At 50.1% G+C, this 16,885-nt stretch overlaps 5 protein-coding genes across 5 annotated transcripts; 2 read left to right on the top strand and 3 right to left on the bottom strand.

Annotated features, from left to right (window-relative positions):
* Positions 1-242: 242 nt before the first annotated feature.
* Positions 243-2,502, top strand: T310_3606 (GTPase activating protein (Gyp1); the record flags this gene model as incomplete). The annotated part of the gene is made up of 6 exons (XM_013473558.1): positions 243-269; positions 334-440; positions 521-1,194; positions 1,249-2,135; positions 2,189-2,281; positions 2,362-2,502. The coding sequence occupies 6 exons, from the start codon at positions 243-245 to the stop codon at positions 2,500-2,502; spliced, it is 1,929 nt and encodes a 642-aa protein (XP_013329012.1).
* A 62-nt stretch (positions 2,503-2,564) lies between these two features.
* Positions 2,565-3,862, bottom strand: T310_3605 (Dimethyladenosine transferase; the record flags this gene model as incomplete). The annotated part of the gene is made up of 3 exons (XM_013473557.1): positions 2,565-3,305; positions 3,373-3,594; positions 3,677-3,862. The coding sequence occupies 3 exons, from the start codon at positions 3,860-3,862 to the stop codon at positions 2,565-2,567; spliced, it is 1,149 nt and encodes a 382-aa protein (XP_013329011.1).
* Positions 3,863-4,114: 252 nt separating this feature from the next.
* On the top strand, positions 4,115-7,057 carry T310_3604 (mRNA splicing factor (Prp1/Zer1); the record flags this gene model as incomplete). The annotated part of the gene is made up of 1 exon (XM_013473556.1): positions 4,115-7,057. The coding sequence occupies one exon, from the start codon at positions 4,115-4,117 to the stop codon at positions 7,055-7,057; it is 2,943 nt and encodes a 980-aa protein (XP_013329010.1).
* A 704-nt stretch (positions 7,058-7,761) lies between these two features.
* Positions 7,762-9,304, bottom strand: T310_3603 (Transcriptional co-activator (Hfi1/Ada1); the record flags this gene model as incomplete). The annotated part of the gene is made up of 4 exons (XM_013473555.1): positions 7,762-8,429; positions 8,524-8,632; positions 8,718-8,992; positions 9,085-9,304. The coding sequence occupies 4 exons, from the start codon at positions 9,302-9,304 to the stop codon at positions 7,762-7,764; spliced, it is 1,272 nt and encodes a 423-aa protein (XP_013329009.1).
* Positions 9,305-9,669: 365 nt separating this feature from the next.
* T310_3602 (uncharacterized protein) lies at positions 9,670-16,838 on the bottom strand (the record flags this gene model as incomplete). The annotated part of the gene is made up of 15 exons (XM_013473554.1): positions 9,670-9,729; positions 9,769-9,851; positions 9,909-10,094; positions 10,127-11,185; positions 11,238-11,643; positions 11,699-13,077; positions 13,126-13,233; positions 13,493-13,520; positions 13,623-13,628; positions 13,718-14,420; positions 14,474-15,423; positions 15,489-15,577; positions 16,171-16,318; positions 16,366-16,625; positions 16,688-16,838. 15 exons carry the CDS (start codon positions 16,836-16,838, stop codon positions 9,670-9,672), a joined length of 5,616 nt encoding a protein of 1,871 aa, XP_013329008.1.
* Positions 16,839-16,885: the final 47 nt, after the last annotated feature.

Genomic DNA, 16,885 nt, shown 5'->3' with positions numbered 1-16,885 from the left:
ATCTGAACGGGAAACGGGTGGAGGTGCTGACCGCCCGGGCAGAATGCTGGTTGTTTGGTGGCCCGTGGAGGGGATATCAGATGGAGGACTGTTTCGAATGAAGGAGCAGGGAGAAGACAACACACTGATGCTGTCTGCCATTCTACGCTTAGACCCTCTAGGGAGTGCCAAGAATTAATCTGTGTTCTATTATACCCTGATGATCGGCTTTCGTTTGTGCCACCCATAGACGTATCCAGAAGATGGCCAGCAAGAAAGGCCAGCAGCAGGTAAGTTCCAACCTCTACTCTGATGTGGACACCTACTGATCAGCGCCATTCAACATTGGTGCAGGAGATGGTCCAGGTTGGTTCGTACCTCACATCATTTCCCCCAGATCCAATTGGCCTGAATACCTCATCTAATCTTCGTGCTTGTTCTCAGCAGACCGCTCTGAGTATGTACTGTACCCTCCCGAAGGGCCTTGGTTTCCCGTCGAGAGAAGCCTTCTGATAAGGACGTCATATGCTGACATCTAAAGACGGGGTGGATCCCCTTTTTGGAAGACAAGAACCGCCCCCCAGCGACAGAGCGCTTCGAAGGTGTATGATTCCAATACGGTTGTCGGTGCGTCATATTCGCACGCTGATATCCTAAAGTATATCGCCCAATCCTTTGTTCGCTTCAGATTGATAACATCAACCCTTGCTAACAATATTTTTGTATTTGAAATTTATAGGAGCATGTCGCATGCACGACCTCGAACGCCACCTCGTTCCACTCAGTCCGCGGGAAGTGCACGCCATGTTTCGTCGCCGCCTGCACGGCTCGGGGGAAAGACCACCTCTCCTCCACATCAGTCGTACGAGAGTATTTTATCGCACGGAGTTGGGGGCTGGAGCAATGACAATGCAGTCGAGGATGAGGACGAAGACGACGAGATCGTCTATGACGATGATGAAGACGAATTTGGACTCCCCAGCATAACGAGCATGCGCAGGAAGGGGAAAGACTCTGGCAGTCTTCAGAGAGAAGATAGCGATTCAGGAGGCTGTATTGACAGGAACATGCCAAGTCTTGCACCTGACTTGGGAAGCGGAAGGCAGCGAGCGAATAGTTCAGATATTGCTGAGGAACGAGGTGTGCCTCTGTATCCTTCCGCCAAAAAGAGCGAAGGAAAGATCCTTCGACCTCAGTATAAGGAGATTTTGAGAGGTAATCAATGGTATATGCCGTGAGGAAGTTGCAGAAATGCTGACATGACCCAAGATCCTGTCAACTCTTTGAACTTGATCAATCACTCCCCACCGCCACCCAATGCTACTCCCACACAACTGGAAGCGCATTCGTCTCGGATCTCCAGAATCAACAAATTCAAACGCATTCTACAAGCTAGTACTGTTTCCTTATCTGAGCTTCGCGATTTAGCATGGTCAGGGATTCCCGACGAAGTTCGAGCGATGACCTGGCAATTGCTTCTTGGCTACTTGCCGACAAACAGTGAGCGGCGTGTCTCAACGTTGGAGCGAAAGCGCAAGGAATATCTTGATGGGGTTCGGCAGGCCTTTGAACGTGGTACGGGGGGCGCTGCCGGACCTGGTCCGGGAAGTACGAGTTCGGGACGAGGCAGGGGCCTGGACGAGGCGATATGGCACCAGATCAGTATTGATGTCCCTCGAACAAACCCGCACCTGGAGCTATACGGCTACGAGGCTACGCAACGATCCCTGGAGAGAATCCTCTACGTTTGGGCAATACGACACCCAGCCAGCGGATATGTGCAGGGCATCAACGACCTTGTTACGCCATTCTGGCAAGTATTTTTGGGAGCTTACGTTACAGACGCCAACGTCGAGGAAGGGATGGACCCCGGGCAGCTACCAAAATCCGTGCTTGATGCAGTGGAAGCCGATTCATTCTGGTGTCTCACTAAGCTGCTTGATGGCATTCAGGACAACTATATTTATGCCCAACCAGGTATACACAGACAAGTGAAAGCTTTGCGTGACTTGACCACGCGCATTGATTCCAGTCTTGCCAAACATCTGGAAAAGGAAGGCGTCGAATTCATGCAGTTCAGCTTTCGATGGATGAACTGCCTGCTTATGAGGGAAATGAGCATCAAAAACACAATCCGAATGTGGGACACATACATGGTGGGTTTTTGAACTATGCTTCTTGTGTGGATAGCATACTAACTTGTAGAAAGGCCGAGGAGCAGGGTTTCTCCAGGTTCCATTTATATGTCTGCGCGGCCTTTCTTGTGAAATGGACTGATCGGCTGTTGAAGATGGATTTCCAGGTTCGCACCCATTACTATATTAGACTGTCTTGCCTTGACCTGTGCTAACAGATCAAAAGGAGATCATGATGTTTCTTCAGGCGCTTCCGACGAAAGACTGGACTGAGAAGGACATCGAGCTTTTGCTCAGTGAAGCATTCATCTGGCAGAGTCTCTTCCAGGACTCAAGCGCTCATTTGCGACTTGCAGGTGAACAAGCTTCAAGCTCTGAAGCCCAGTGAAGATTCAATATATGTTTTTGGGCGGATCCCGGCCTTCGATAGGTATCCCTTCCAGGACTAGATCAACTGAAATGAATACCTCTTTGGTTGAAAGCCCATAACAACTTCAAGAAGTCGCCCTCATCGCACATCCTTGCGCGTTTATCCGCTAGGCCCGTGTCATCTTCCAGAACCTGCCGGACTTTCTCGCGGACAAGCTGAGCAACTTTTCCTTTTTTCTTCCTGCTGGGCTTGTTCTTCAAAGCTTCTTGAAGACGGGAACTTGCTTCGTCCTTGAAGAAGTCAGGCACATCTTCGTCCTCATCCACATCCATGTTACCATCCCATTCTTCTTCGCCAGTTTCCGTCTCTCCCATATCCATTTCGGTGTTGTCATTCTCATCTGCGGGCCCATCTTCCACAGGGATGTCGTTCTGTGCACACCATGTTCGATAATTGGTCTCAAGTAGATCCATGACACTTGAAGTGCCAAAGAAACTCGATCGGAGGGTCTTGTTCTTTCGCACAAAAGCAATTCTCAACAGGCCGTCCCACTCTTCATAGCTAATTTGAGGTCTTGGATTCTTGGGAACCAGGCGAACAACACTTGATTCCACTGCTGGTGGTGGCTTGAAGTTGTTCTTGCCAACTTTCATGACATGATCGATTTTCGCCCACATCTGTGCGTTCACCGAAAGTCGACTGTACAACTTGTCACCCGGTTTGGCAAAAAGTCGCATGGCAAATTCACGCTGAAACATAAGAATACAGACCCGGGGTGCTGGCGTGGTTGCTAATAATTTGAATGTAAGGGGAGAAGAGATCTTGTTAATTGTTAATTGTCGTCAGTTCATGACTAGGGTCATACTAAATCAAAGGAAAGAAACGCACCTGGTATGGGGTGTTGCTGATACAAACATCAAAATACGGAAGATCCGTCTTGATCACATCTCCTATCACAACCTCCAGCCGTTTTTGTTCTGGTTTGCCTTGCACACGTTTTGTGACTTCTGCCGCCATTCGGGGATCCAATTCCACTGCGATGACCTTTTTCGCTTTCTCGAGAATTTTGACTGTAAGATTTCCTGAGCCAGGGCCAACTTCTAGGACTATCTGTAGATTTAGAGGACAGTATTAGACGTGAAAATGTTCATACTAATGAGAGTAAATGACGAAAGAAGGTCATGGTACACACATCACTTTGCTTCAAGTCAGCTTTATCAACGATAGCTTGGGCGATACCAGGGTTCTTGAGCACGTGTTGACCAATATCAGTATTCATTTTGAATATGCTATTGGCCGCTTTGGTCTTCGCCGCAGCCTGCGCATAAGGGCTGGCCGATGAAGCGCTATTGCGCTTCTTTGAACTGGCTTTGGGCATGATTTAAATCTGGTGGTTTTTTTCAAATGCCAACCATATGTACAGTGTACTGGATCACTAGTAACTTTTTTTTTGTGAGGTGGTGGAAATCGCAGTCCGATAAGATCGGCGCTCGGCATTACTTTTAAGCGGTATTACCAACGAGTAACATTGTGGTATTAGTTCACCTCCAGAGTTGCCTCTCGCCGCACGCTGCCAGCTCCCCTCACAGCATCGGCGAAGCGATCTTCTTGCGCTCACAGTTCAGCCAAGATGTCGGGTAGAAAGGACTTTTTGAGCCAACCAGCTCCCGAGAACTATGTCGCCGGCTTGGGTCGAGGTGCTACAGGCTTTACCACCCGATCAGATCTGGGACCTGCGCGAGAAGGTCCGACGCCAGAGCAGATACGGGAAGCTCTCGCAAAGAGAGCTCAGCTTTTAGGTGCTGCGCCGCCCACAGCATACGGCGTGGGGCGAGAGAAAGGTGGGAAAGGAAAAGAACAGGAAGAAGAAGAGGAGGACGACGATCGTTTTCAAGATCCTGACAATGAAATCGGACTTTTCGCCTATGGGCAGTATGACCGCGAAGATGACGAAGCAGACCGTATCTATCATGAGGTTGATCAGAAGATGGATAGAAGGCGGAAACTAAGAAGGTTAGTATTCCAGTCCAGCTTCGCATACCCATCCCCCTACCCTTCGGAAGAGTCTTTTTTGTTCATCGTGTTTCTATTTTTCTCTGGACAGAGAACCGACTTGAATTCGTTCGCCACATATAGGGAAGCTCGAGAGCGTCAAGAACGAGAAGAGTACGAGAGAAATAATCCGAAAATCCAGCAGCAATTTGCCGATCTCAAGCGATCCTTGGCCTCCGTGACAGATGAGGAATGGGCTAACCTCCCTGAAGTTGGCGACCTTACTGGCAAAAATAGACGCGCGAAGCAGAATTTGCGGCAACGCTTCTATGCTGTTCCGGATAGTGTGATCGCAAGCGCCAGAGACTCGACGCAATTCGAGACCACAGTCACCGATGATGGCACACAAACGGATGCCCGTAGCGCAGAGGGCGCAGAGGGAACGATGACTAACTTTGCGGACATCGGCGCAGCTAGAGACAAAGTCCTCCAAGCACGCCTTGATCAAGCAGCTCGAGGCTCTGCGGGTGATGCGTCATCAGGAAATGCGACCAACATCGACCCGAAGGGCTATTTGACCAGCCTAACGAAATCAGAACTTAAAGCGGGTGAAGTTGAGATTGGTGACATCAAACGAGTCAGAGTTCTCCTCGAGTCAGTCACACGGACAAACCCCAAACATGCGCCGGGTTGGATCGCCCTTGCGCGTTTGGAGGAGTTGGCTGGGAGAATCGTGGCGGCGAGAAACGCCATCGCGAAAGGGTGCGAGTTGTGCCCGAAAAGTGAAGATGCTTGGCTGGAAAACATACGGCTCAATGATAATCACAATGCGAAGATTATAGCGGCAAATGCGATTAAGCACAACGACCGCTCGACGAGATTATGGATTGAAGCCATGAAGCTAGAATCAGACGTTCGTGCCAAAAAGAACGTCCTCCGACAGGCAATCCTCCACATTCCGCAGTCTGTTCAAATTTGGAAAGAAGCAGTGAATCTTGAAGAGGATCCGGCCGATGCTCGACTCCTCCTTGCCAAGGCCGTTGAAATGATTCCGCTGTCGGTTGAGTTGTGGCTTGCTCTTGCTCGACTTGAAACCCCGGAAAATGCCCAGAAGGTGCTGAATGCGGCCCGAAAAGCAGTGCCCACGAGCCATGAAGTCTGGATTGCAGCCGCTCGACTACAAGAGCAGATGGGTACAGCGAACAAAGTCAACGTCATGAGAAGGGCTGTTCAGGCTCTTGCTAGAGAAAACGCAATGCCGAAGAGAGAGGACTGGATTGCGGAAGCAGAGAAATGTGAGGAGGAAGGTGCTGTTTTGACCTGCGGAGCCATCATCCGTGAGACTCTGGGATGGGGTCTCGACGAAGATGACGGTCGAAAAGACATATGGATGGAAGATGCCAAAGCCAGCATTGCCCGAGGCAAATATGAGACTGCGCGGGCAATTTACGCTTATGCTCTGCGTGTCTTCGTGAATAGCAAGTCACTCTGGCTTGCTGCCGCGGATTTGGAGCGTAACCACGGCACCAAGGAGGCTCTTTGGCAAGTCCTGGAGAAAGCCGTGGAGGCATGTCCTCATAGCGAGGTGCTCTGGATGCAGCTCGCCAAGGAGAAGTGGCAAGCTGGGGAAATTGATAATGCGCGGATCGTACTGGGAAGGGCGTTCGCGCAAAACCCCAATAACGAAGATATTTGGCTTGCCGCCGTCAAGTTGGAGGCTGATGCGCGACAAACTGAACAGGCGAGAGAACTTCTTGCCACAGCTCGTCGCGAAGCGGGTACCGATCGTGTTTGGATCAAGAGCGTCGCATTCGAGCGCCAGTTGGGTAACCTGGACGAGGCTCTTGACCTTGTGAACCAGGGGCTTCAACTTTATCCCAAGGCTGACAAGCTGTGGATGATGAAGGGCCAGATCTACGAGTCACAGAACAAGTATCCCCAAGCTCGAGAAGCATATGGTACCGGCACCAGGGCCTGCCCTCAGTCAGTTCCCCTGTGGCTCCTTGCCTCCAGGCTCGAGGAAAAGGCTGGTGTGGTCGTCAAAGCACGCTCAATTCTCGACAGAGCTCGCCTCGCAGTACCTAAAAATGCTGAATTGTGGACCGAGAGTGTTCGGGTCGAGCGACGAGCGAACAATATCAGTCAGGCGAAGGTTTTAATGGCCAAGGCTCTCCAGGAAGTCCCTAATTCGGGGCTGTTATGGAGTGAGAGCATTTGGCACCTTGAACCCAGAACCCATCGGAAGCCTCGGAGCTTAGAAGCAATCAAGAAAGTCGATAACGATCCGATACTGTTGGTCACGGTTGCCCGCATCTTCTGGGATGAACGCAGACTGGAAAAGGCAATGACTTGGTTCGAGAAAGCTCTCATCGCGAATAGTGACCTAGGAGATATCTGGGCCTGGTATTACAAGTTTTTGATGCAGCATGGCACCGAGGAGAAACGCCAGGAAGCGCTTGCCAAATGCATCGCCACCGAACCAAGACACGGTGAAATATGGCAGTCTGTCGCCAAAGACCCGGCGAACGCGTACAAGTCGACGGAAGAAATCTTGAAGATGGTCGTGGAACGCCTTTCTTGATGTAATGTTCAATTAATACCTTTTTCTGTTTAATTAGACTACAGTTTTATGGATATGAAGGGTCGTGTGGGCGTTCGGAAGGGCAATGGGGAATAATTGAGCGTTTAGTTATTGAATTTGTATACATAGCCAACTTTGGATTTGGCATGACATGTGTGTGTTAGCAGTATATTGTAGTTACTCGATACAAAGATTTAAATACGTTACGGCTTATGAGTAAATCAGACACAATTTCACTCCGTTTACTTACGATCCCAGCAATTCGAGATTGACCATCAAATAATACGGTAGTGATGCAATAATATTCAATAGTAAATGGTGAAAAAGTATGGTGTCATGAACTATAGACATACATTTATTTTCGAATGGTAGGGAGAAAAAAAGTAGAAGATGGAAGCCAGAAGACAGAAAAAGAGGAAGACAAAGCAAAGGAGTATAGAAATCGAGAAACTCCGCACCAAATGCCAGTAATAAAGCTGTATACATGACAGAACAGGGCCGACCAGACCAGGTATAAATTTCTCTCCGGATTCCACGATTTCACCCAAAAAAACGCCACGTCCACGCCCTTCCCACCGTCATCAGTCAGTCCAAATGCATTGAGCTAGGGGATTTACTTCCCCAGCAAAATGCCTGTAAATGAAGTAAGACAGACGCCCCCTTTGATGATGAAAAGAAAAAAAATGAGTCTCACGACTTGAGACTTAGGCTGCCATTGATAAGCACTCGTCGAGGAGAGAGCCTAGTTGCTCCCTATCCGCCGCGGTGCCTCCCTCCCATCCCAATTCGTTCTCGTCAATGTCCATCTCATCCACACCGTTTGCGACCCCGGTGTCATCGTCCATCTTATCATCCCACGTCTGCTCCGCATACTCTTGCCGTTCCAATTCCAGTTCATCTTCATCATAGGCCCCCATAATCTGGTCCACAATCAAAGGCATCTGACCGAGAAGCCCACCACCGAGGGTGAGCGCGAGCTTAAGATCTTTCACCCCGAGTGGCTGTCTCGTACTTGCTTCCTTGGCCTCAACAGGTAGAAGTCCGGTTGCAGCGTCCTTCGTGATCTCGCCACGTGTGAAGGCCAGCTCTTCGCGCTCCAGCTGCCTGCGGTACTTTCTCGTTACCATGCCGTTGATCGTTCCAGAAGGACCATTATGCCTTGTTCGTGAAAACACACTCGAGAGCACCTCCTTGACGAATGTCTCTGTCGCAATCGCCATGAACTCGGCACAGGGATAGCCTGCGCCGCTGACAACAGACTCCTCGTAGCAGATAGGCACCATACGCGCGTGGATCGTTTCTGCATCAGGGAACTCGCCAGTTTCAGAAGCTAGAGGCTGGGCGTAGCGCTTTCGAATCTCGAGTTCCCAATCTGTTAAAGGAAGATAAATTAGCAAAGATCGGACATGAAACTTGCTTCTGAAGACGGATCGCAATCATATTCTTGCTATGAGGGGGTTTCTTACTTGTCTTGTTTAATCCTCCCGCACTTGCTGGGACTTGACTGGGTAGTTTGATCTGCTTAGCCCGGTGATATTCTTCCAATTCATTGCTCGCCAACTCATGAGGTTCAGGCTGGAAATGACAACCGGATTGTCAGCATGTCCTGTCCTGCACTTGAAAATGTCGCAAGGGAGCACTTCAGGGCTCGTTGTCATACCTCAGGGATGGCTTTGATTCTTCGACGATCCCTAGGAGGCAGTTGCATAACCTCAGTCTTTAGTCTCTGCTCCGCCAGGTCGCTGGAGACCGGCTTCGACACCACCGTAGGTTTATCATTCGCAGATACCCAACTGGCGACTCCATGATCAGGGAGATCTCTTGAGAGATTAGCGATGATAGCGCATATGAAATTATTGTGGAGATGTTCTGTTTTGGGGTCGGCGCATATTATGTGGTCAACGCGCGATGAGAATTCAGCCTGGTTGAGATGTCCTGCAACAATCAAAGTTAGCAAGGCCAGGCCGAGAAAAATTGCATGGTTAAAATTTCGATTGACGAAGTCGCTTGAGGTCATGCATGCATACCTAGAAGGAACAGAGCTATCGACTGCTTATACTCGGCCCAGTTGTCGCCGATGGCGGCCTTCAGCTCCGTGTAGATTGGCTCGAGATCGAGCCGCGGGACAGAGGTGAAGGCCTTTGTCGACTTCTGCGTCGAAGAAGTTGTAGAAGCGACAGGCTTAGCCGCCGATACAGGGGCTGATGCAGAGTCTGTTCGGCTCAGAGCCGCTGGGTCGATCTGCATTGTGGTGGGATGGTCCTAGGAGCGCGTTGGGCTGCGCGAAGCCGAAGACTCCTAGGCCTTCATCAACCGGGATAAATATGGCATAAGACGTTGCTGAGATGAGATCTGCAGCAGAAGGGTATCCAGCGCCAAGAACGCCGATAGTTGATGGTTGGCGATGATGGAAGGTGGCTCTCAGGGCCTAAAATCAGATGGACGGAGGTGCACTTCGGCACATCGCCCGCATTCGGTCTTGCAACGCGCGGAGTCGACTATCTATTATCTATCGAGGTCCTCCCTTAGCTACGCATCAATACATCGTCTGACTATTCTCCTAGAATAGCATAATAGTCGAAAAAAAAAAGCGAATTCTATTCACTAAGCACCTACGCGCCAACGCCTTTCAAATGCAAATGGGCAATAGTAGGATACAATTTACTCTCGCCCTATCCCCCGTTCACACTACACTACCGGAGCTCTATTACATCTTCGCTCAAAACACCGAAGAGCCTACTTATTTCACCGATGATCTCCACAATTTCATTGCCGAGCTGGCCTGTTACGAGGACTGGCGATAGTCAGTAATTACGATGATCAAGCGTCTTTTCCGGTTGACAAAACTCACCATAGGCATAGAGCAAAGCGTAATCGCCATCAGTTGTCAAGGACGACACGGTCTTGTCCTGGCGAAAATGAAAAATGCGGGCCAAAAGCCTGTCCCTGGCATGTTCGATACTAGGGAGGGCATCATTTAATGGGTACTCAAGCCTCATTGATGAAGCCAGCACTGAGAAAAGATCAGATGCGATGCCTAAAATCGAAGAGACATGATTGAAGTCTTACCCGATAACAGGTGGCTGATGCGAGCAGATAGCTGGAGTCTTTCTTGAGCTGTGTATTGAAGCAGAGCAATTTTACCTTCAGAGGCCGAGAGATTCTTTAACACCTCGAGGTTCATGGCATAGAACGCATTCAGCATGCGTCTCGTGCGGCTAAGCATGTTTCGATATGCAGCATCGGGAAATGGACTTCTCAGCTCAAATTCCGACCGCGCAGCAACCTGAAGAGCCTCGAGATGAGATACGAAGCGCTCGATTAGGAGCTTCTCCCTAGAGCTTAGATACGCGGTCGCTGGTTTTCCGTTCACCATCGTCGATAATGGATCCCGTTTCCAGATCAAGCTCATTTGGAGCCAGAGTAGACTTAAGTCATCCTTGAGCTTCTTTCTTGCGCTGATGGGCCAGATAATGCGCGTGACTATTATGCCCCAAATACAGCCAGACAAGACAGCAACAACGCGGTGCAGTGCAATTTCGGTGATAATCGGATGTACCCCTCCCTCGTCGTCGTCGTTGTCATTGTCATCCCTTGACAGGGAATATGCGTACAAGACTGAGAGGTTATACGTGAGCATGATGAATCGTCCCATCGGGCCTTGTCCCTTGACTAGAATAATATAAGCAGTCCACGTAGCCATCAGCCAGCCCAGGAAAGCTAGGCCGAATACGTTTCCCGCAGAAATATACCACGAGATAATGGCGCAGCAGGCACCCAGGCATGTACCCAAGAATCGAGCATATCCAGTGGTGTTGGAGGCGCCAATAGTCATGGAACAAACCAACATGTAGGACAGAAGACCCCACTCTCCTCTCCACCGGGAGTATATTGGCCGACTAGATGCAAGAAAAGAGGGCAGAGCATAGAGAGCCGCACCAGCACCGACTTTGAGGGCAAATTTCGTGTCGTCACGTCGCAAAAAGCTGAGAGACTTCCAGATACGATAGGCAAGTCTATCTTTTGTACGCATTCCCAGAGAACTACTTTCCATACTGGAGGGAGTTTTTCGAATTAAGGGGCGCACCGCAGCATCATCATGCCCAGCGGAATTGGTAGCTAAGCGTTCTAGATGGTCCTTCAGTAACAAAAACTTGATTTGGATGTAATGTATGCTTACCTGTATCTGGCGAGTTGGTGTTACTTTTCCCGACATTGATATGCCGCCAGAACTTGAGCCAGTTCCATGACCGTCCTTTGGGCCGTTCTTCAGCTTCAAGCTGCAGCTCGTCTAGGATTGCCAATACATCTTTCAACTGCTCTCCAAATTCCAGAAGGGAGGAGCTGAAAAGGCCACAGCTGGCAGAAACTTCCTCGAGATCAGCCTCAACATCAAAAGATTTAATCTTTGCAAAGTCTTTCTGTCGATAAATCGACGTAAGAGCCTCCTCTCTGGCGGTCCGATACAGTTCAAGTGCACGGTCAAGACTGATCTGATATCGGCTATTGAAAGAAACCTTATATTCAGGTGGTGGTCCAAAAGGAATTTCTTCGAATATCTCCTTTAGAGTGAACGCAAGAGACCGCTAGACAATTTGTCAGTACCTTGCTATATCAGCTAAGCACTTCGGGAGCAAATACCATAGACGGTCCGAGATGATCGATGAAAACCTCAAACATTCTCTGCGGCGAGAGGACTGGCTGCAGCTCTCCATGATCGTTCCATGCCGAAACGGGCCCAGTCTGGTCCTCGTCTGGCTTTGACATCTCTTCTTCCGGTGATTCATCTATCGAGGCCAGCATAACTGGTTCCTCGTAAACGGACCAAATACCTGGGGAGGTAATTGAACCCCTCTGCCCGGAAAACGGTCTGTGGCCCTGCTGGGTAGGCGCTGTACTAGACTGAGCTTGTCTGAGCAGCTGAAACTGTAGGGCTGCGGCACTTTGCAATCCTCCCATATTTTGAGCGATGTCTTGCACACAACGAACAAGTCTCTTCTCCAATCGATACTCCCTTTCGGTACCCGCCGCAAAATGTTCGAGCTTCGCCTCCTTCACAAGCTTGTCGAGCTGACCATACGCTTTTTTGTTCTGCGCAGACGCATCGACAAAGTCTGCGGCATGCAACTTATCCTCGGATCCAGTGAGAAAACTCTCGGTGACACACCCCAGCATGACTGCCAGCGTATTTGTCATTGTTTTCAGGTTGGACCGGAGCTTTTTTCGCGCAGATATCGGAAACATGAGGAAAGAAACAGCCATTGTGGCGCATACGCCCATGATCAGCATTTTCAGGACCTGGGAAATTTTGGCGAAGGATAGAGCTCCCTTTTGAACGGCCCCTTCTTTCGTTAGGACGGTAATTGTAGAAAGTGAGGCCAAAGAGCACGCAACGTTGACCAACGGATCGTTGAGTCTTTGCTTTATCCACCCAATAAAGCCCAAGCCACCGCCGCAGAAGACGATGAGCACCACAGCATGACCGACAGGGAGAAGATCAAGAGTATCTTCGAAAAACATGGCCACGCACATGCTGGTGATGGAGATGAAGGCGGCATAGAGAAAGGCCAGGAAAGCGCAGATCAAGGCTTTGAACATACTCCCCCTCGACCGTGCAGGATGGAAGTAGACAGTAATGGTCGCAACCACATGTTTTCCATCTTGGTGGCCGAGAAACGCAGAGATGGCCGGAATAAACGTTGCAAGAGATCCCAAGAGATACGCCAGGCTGCACTTGAGAACTCCCTTTCCTAACTCCGACGTTGCAAAGCCATACGCACGTTTCCACATCGCGGACATTGGGTCACGAAATCTTGAGAAGGTATCTGGCTGGTGGACAGCCTCACCGTCCTCCTCGGCGAGTAACGGTCGTTGCTCTTCATGGTTGCCGTTCTCCGTCGAATCGCGGCTGCTGAGATTAACAAGACCTTTCAACCGTTGGCCAGTTTTGGGAAGGACGAAGGTTGCCTGCCGCAACTGCAATACCGAGTCAGCAAAAATCAGGAAGCAGCCAAGGCAAGCTGAAGAGGTAAATCCTGTCCGAGCGAGCAACAAGTTAGATAGCTTACTTTGGGCCGCAACATGCGGGAGTCTGAGGACGACCGCTCCGATGTCCTCATTTCCATTCGGCAGCACTTTTCTGACTGTCGCTGTCAGGGCCATGTCCATATCATGGCCTGGAAATCTCTTTTCAATGGCACAAGGGCACCAGGCGCCTTGTGGGCAGCTGTGGTCTCATGATCCACGTCTAGTCATGAAGCAACGTCACAGCTGAAGCTAGCTTCCCAGTTGCGTAACCGCTGCTGCGGGGCTATTGCCACAGCCCTACGATCGGGGCACGCGCGGTCCGTTTCGATGGACAATGAAACTGCACAGGATGTATCCTGGCGTGCGCACATCAGAGAATAAAGACGATGAAAGATACGTGGAGTTTACCTGCTAAGGCCTCGGTTTCAGCATCTATCTGGAGTCCATGCCAGCAAAGAGCGTCAAACAGAGCTAGCTCGTGAAATTCCAGTACGGCCGTGCATTGTTTATGTTATCAAGCCAACTACTCCATACCTACATCTAGCTACATGCATGCATATGATTATCCTTTACTGTGATCAAATCATCAATGTTCACGGTCTCATCTTATACCAAGCTCTCCACTTTCCAAACCTTGATTGTTGCATCAGCACCAGCTGAAGCGATCTTTGTTCCCCCAGCAATCCAAGCAACACCATTGACACCCTCCTTGTGGGCATTGGGAACTTGGATCCAATCTCCAGGATTGGCCAGGCTCCAGACAAAGATATTCGTATCCAAAGCCCCACTTACCACATGGGTGCCCTTCTCGTTCCATGCAATTGAGGTGATTCGAGCGGTATGAGCGGTCCAGCGGTCGGTGACCAGACTGCCGTCAGCGACCTTGAACACTAGAACTCGACCACGAGAATCTCCAGCTGCCAGGAGAGAGCCATCAGGAGAAAATGCCAAAGCGGATATCAGATTGCGTGACGCCTTGATCTCGGTCTTAGGCGTCAAGGTCGAACCTGCGACGGTGCCGATCCGAATCGAAGAATCTTCTGCTCCAATTGCTGCAGTGCTTCCATGCGCAGCGACCGCAGTTACGCTAGCTGCTACGCTGAAGTCCCCGACTTTCTTTCCATCTTTGTATATCTCGATGCCTTCTGAGTTGGCCACGAGAACTGTCTCTGCCCCAGCAGCAACACCCTTTGGCTGACTTGATAGCTTTGTTGCGCTTCCCGTATATGTTTTGGCGCTGATATCAACAGAGCGCAGTGTATCGTCCCAGCCGACGCTGTATATCCTCCCCTTGCCTTCCGGAGTCGTTGTGAGACCTGAGATGTAGCCGGAATGGCTTTCGCCTTCAATCTGCTCTGCAGTTCCCGTTGCAACGTCCCAGCTACATACCGCCCCTCAAAGCTTCCAGACCAGAGGGTCTCATTACCGTCATCCGACTTGAATTGCGTCAATGACGTGATGTTCTTCTGGTGACCCTGGAGAACTTGTCTAGGCTTGGGTGTCCCTTCAACCAGATAGTTCAGGTCTCCACTGAGGGACAAGCTGATGATGAGCCCATCGCTTCGGCCTGGTGGCCAAACGACACCGACCTGGTGATCCTGGGGATTCACAGTGCCCTCCTCCCCCAGGGTCCAGTTCTGAGTGACCTTGCCTGTTTCCACATCCCAGATCTTCACCGTCCTATCAGCACTAGCTGTTACAAACCTTCGCGAATCGCTCGACCATGAGACACCGAATATACTTCCTTTATGTTCTCCTTCTCCAATTTGCTCCTTTGGCTCCCCGGTCTTGCCATCGTACAGCCAGATTCGTCGATCTCCGCCTACGCTGACCAGGTGAGAGCCATCGGGACTGAAGGCGACGCCATAGATGTAATTAGTGTGTTTGTCGCGAATCCCTGTGTTGAATTTGAACGGGGCGCCGTGGTAGAACACGAGAGTTTTGTCGTCTCCGGCAGCAGCAGCTCTCAGAGGCCGCTGTTGCCTGATTGACACGGAATTGATGGGCTGGGTATGTCCATAGATTTCGCCAACACTGTTTCCGCTGTCTGCAGTGAAACAGTGTCCATATCTTTGTTTGCCATCACCAACGGCGATGATACGCTGCGAATCACCATCCCACGCAAGGTCATTAATGCGACCAGTAACAATGGGGTACTCGCCCTTGGTAATCCCTTCTCCAACGCAGTCCCAGACCCTCACGGTACCTGATGCATCGCCGCTAGCGACATAAAATCCGGATGGTGAGAAACGAGCAACTGTGGTCTGGGCTTTATGCTCTGTATACTGCTTTGCGATGGTGGGGTTGTCGATTGAGCGAAGGAATATAGATTTGTTTGACTACGCAACATTAATGGTCATTAGATATGTGTTCCAAAACGAGGGAATTTTGGTGAGGACTATACCGCATACGCAAGTCGCTCGCCTTTGGCATCAGAAGCAAGCTGAGTTGGCTGACCTCTTGTTGTGGAGGGGCTGGCGGCCCAGATGTACTCTAGATCGAGTTCAGCTGAGTTCAGAAATAACCCTCCAAGAGAGGATCATACCGTTCTTCAGAGACATCAGAGGAGACAAATGGAGAACAGAAACACACTATTATTGCTTTTTTTTTTCTCCCTGGAGCGATGGGTGGGTTACGTTGAGGATTGTAGAAGCTATCGGACAGGTGGGGGGTTGTTGACGTTCCCCATCCCGCAACTAAAGCCACTTCAGGCAACGATCAAGCCAACTGCTAACAGCTCTGTTGCCGACATAAGCGACCGAAGGCGTTGAGATAATGAAAGAATCGAGTGGATTCTAGATCCGGACATCTGCTCTATCTCAAAAGTACGCGTAGTGGGTGGATTTCAAAAACTAAAAATACACTCTAATATGTACTGTACATCCATACATACAACCGATATAATAATGTTGCCTTCCAATGCCCCTTGACTCCGTATCATACCATTATGTAGAAAGCCGAATCTCACTTGGTGGATGAATGAGCATTGCCTCTCCTTCAGGCCACGCGGCCGTAATCCAGTCTGTTCTTCGCCTCCGCAGCAAGAATCTCGGGGTGCCGATGGACACTTGGCATAAGGCCAATACCGATCGCTCGTCGGATTGCTTTTGCGATTTTCCGCTGGTTCACTGGACGCAACCCAGTTTGGCTGCGGTGCTTGATACGGCCCATTGGCGTCATATATTCAGACATGATGGAGAAATTCTGACCAGTGAAGCGTACTTGATTAGCAAACTAGTTCTTCTATAGCGAATTTTTGAAGTCATCTCTGATTAGCTTACCTTGTACTGATCCAGCGGATTCATGTTCAATGCATCAAACGCATCAGAGTTCGGGCTGTGGCGCTTCGACCATTTCTTCATTTCTGCTGGGCTCAGATCATGTGGAGCATAGACATCGCCTGCTTTCCATTCACGAGTCTGAAACCTCTCCAAGACTCGACTTTCTCCCTGGGCTTTCTGCTCCTCCAGGAATCTCTGCCGATTCGGAAGTCGACGACGGCTTAGCAATCTCGACTCTAGATCATCTGTCAGCCGCGACTCTGTAGGTGTACACGTAGAGGTGCCGGTATCAGTCAGCCTAGAGAGGAAATCTATTACATACTTTGTGCAGTCCCGGTGGATTGGGTTTGAGCAGTAAAAGCACTCAATGGCGATGCTGCTGAAGACGTGGAATTCCATCGGCAGGTAGAGAGTACTCCGGTAGTCCCGGTGAGACTACGAGGAAGCCACCGGGGAAAAAGATTGAGTGACATGATGTCGCCAAGTCCCTGGCTAAGCCCAGTGCCTTGACAGGGATAAC

This window comes from Rasamsonia emersonii (genome assembly GCF_000968595.1).
Source record: "Rasamsonia emersonii CBS 393.64 chromosome Unknown ctg1118621760073, whole genome shotgun sequence".
NCBI classification, from domain to species: domain Eukaryota; kingdom Fungi; phylum Ascomycota; class Eurotiomycetes; order Eurotiales; family Trichocomaceae; genus Rasamsonia; species Rasamsonia emersonii.
Note: the sequence above shows the minus strand (reverse complement) of the source record. Positions and strands in the feature narration are given on the sequence as shown.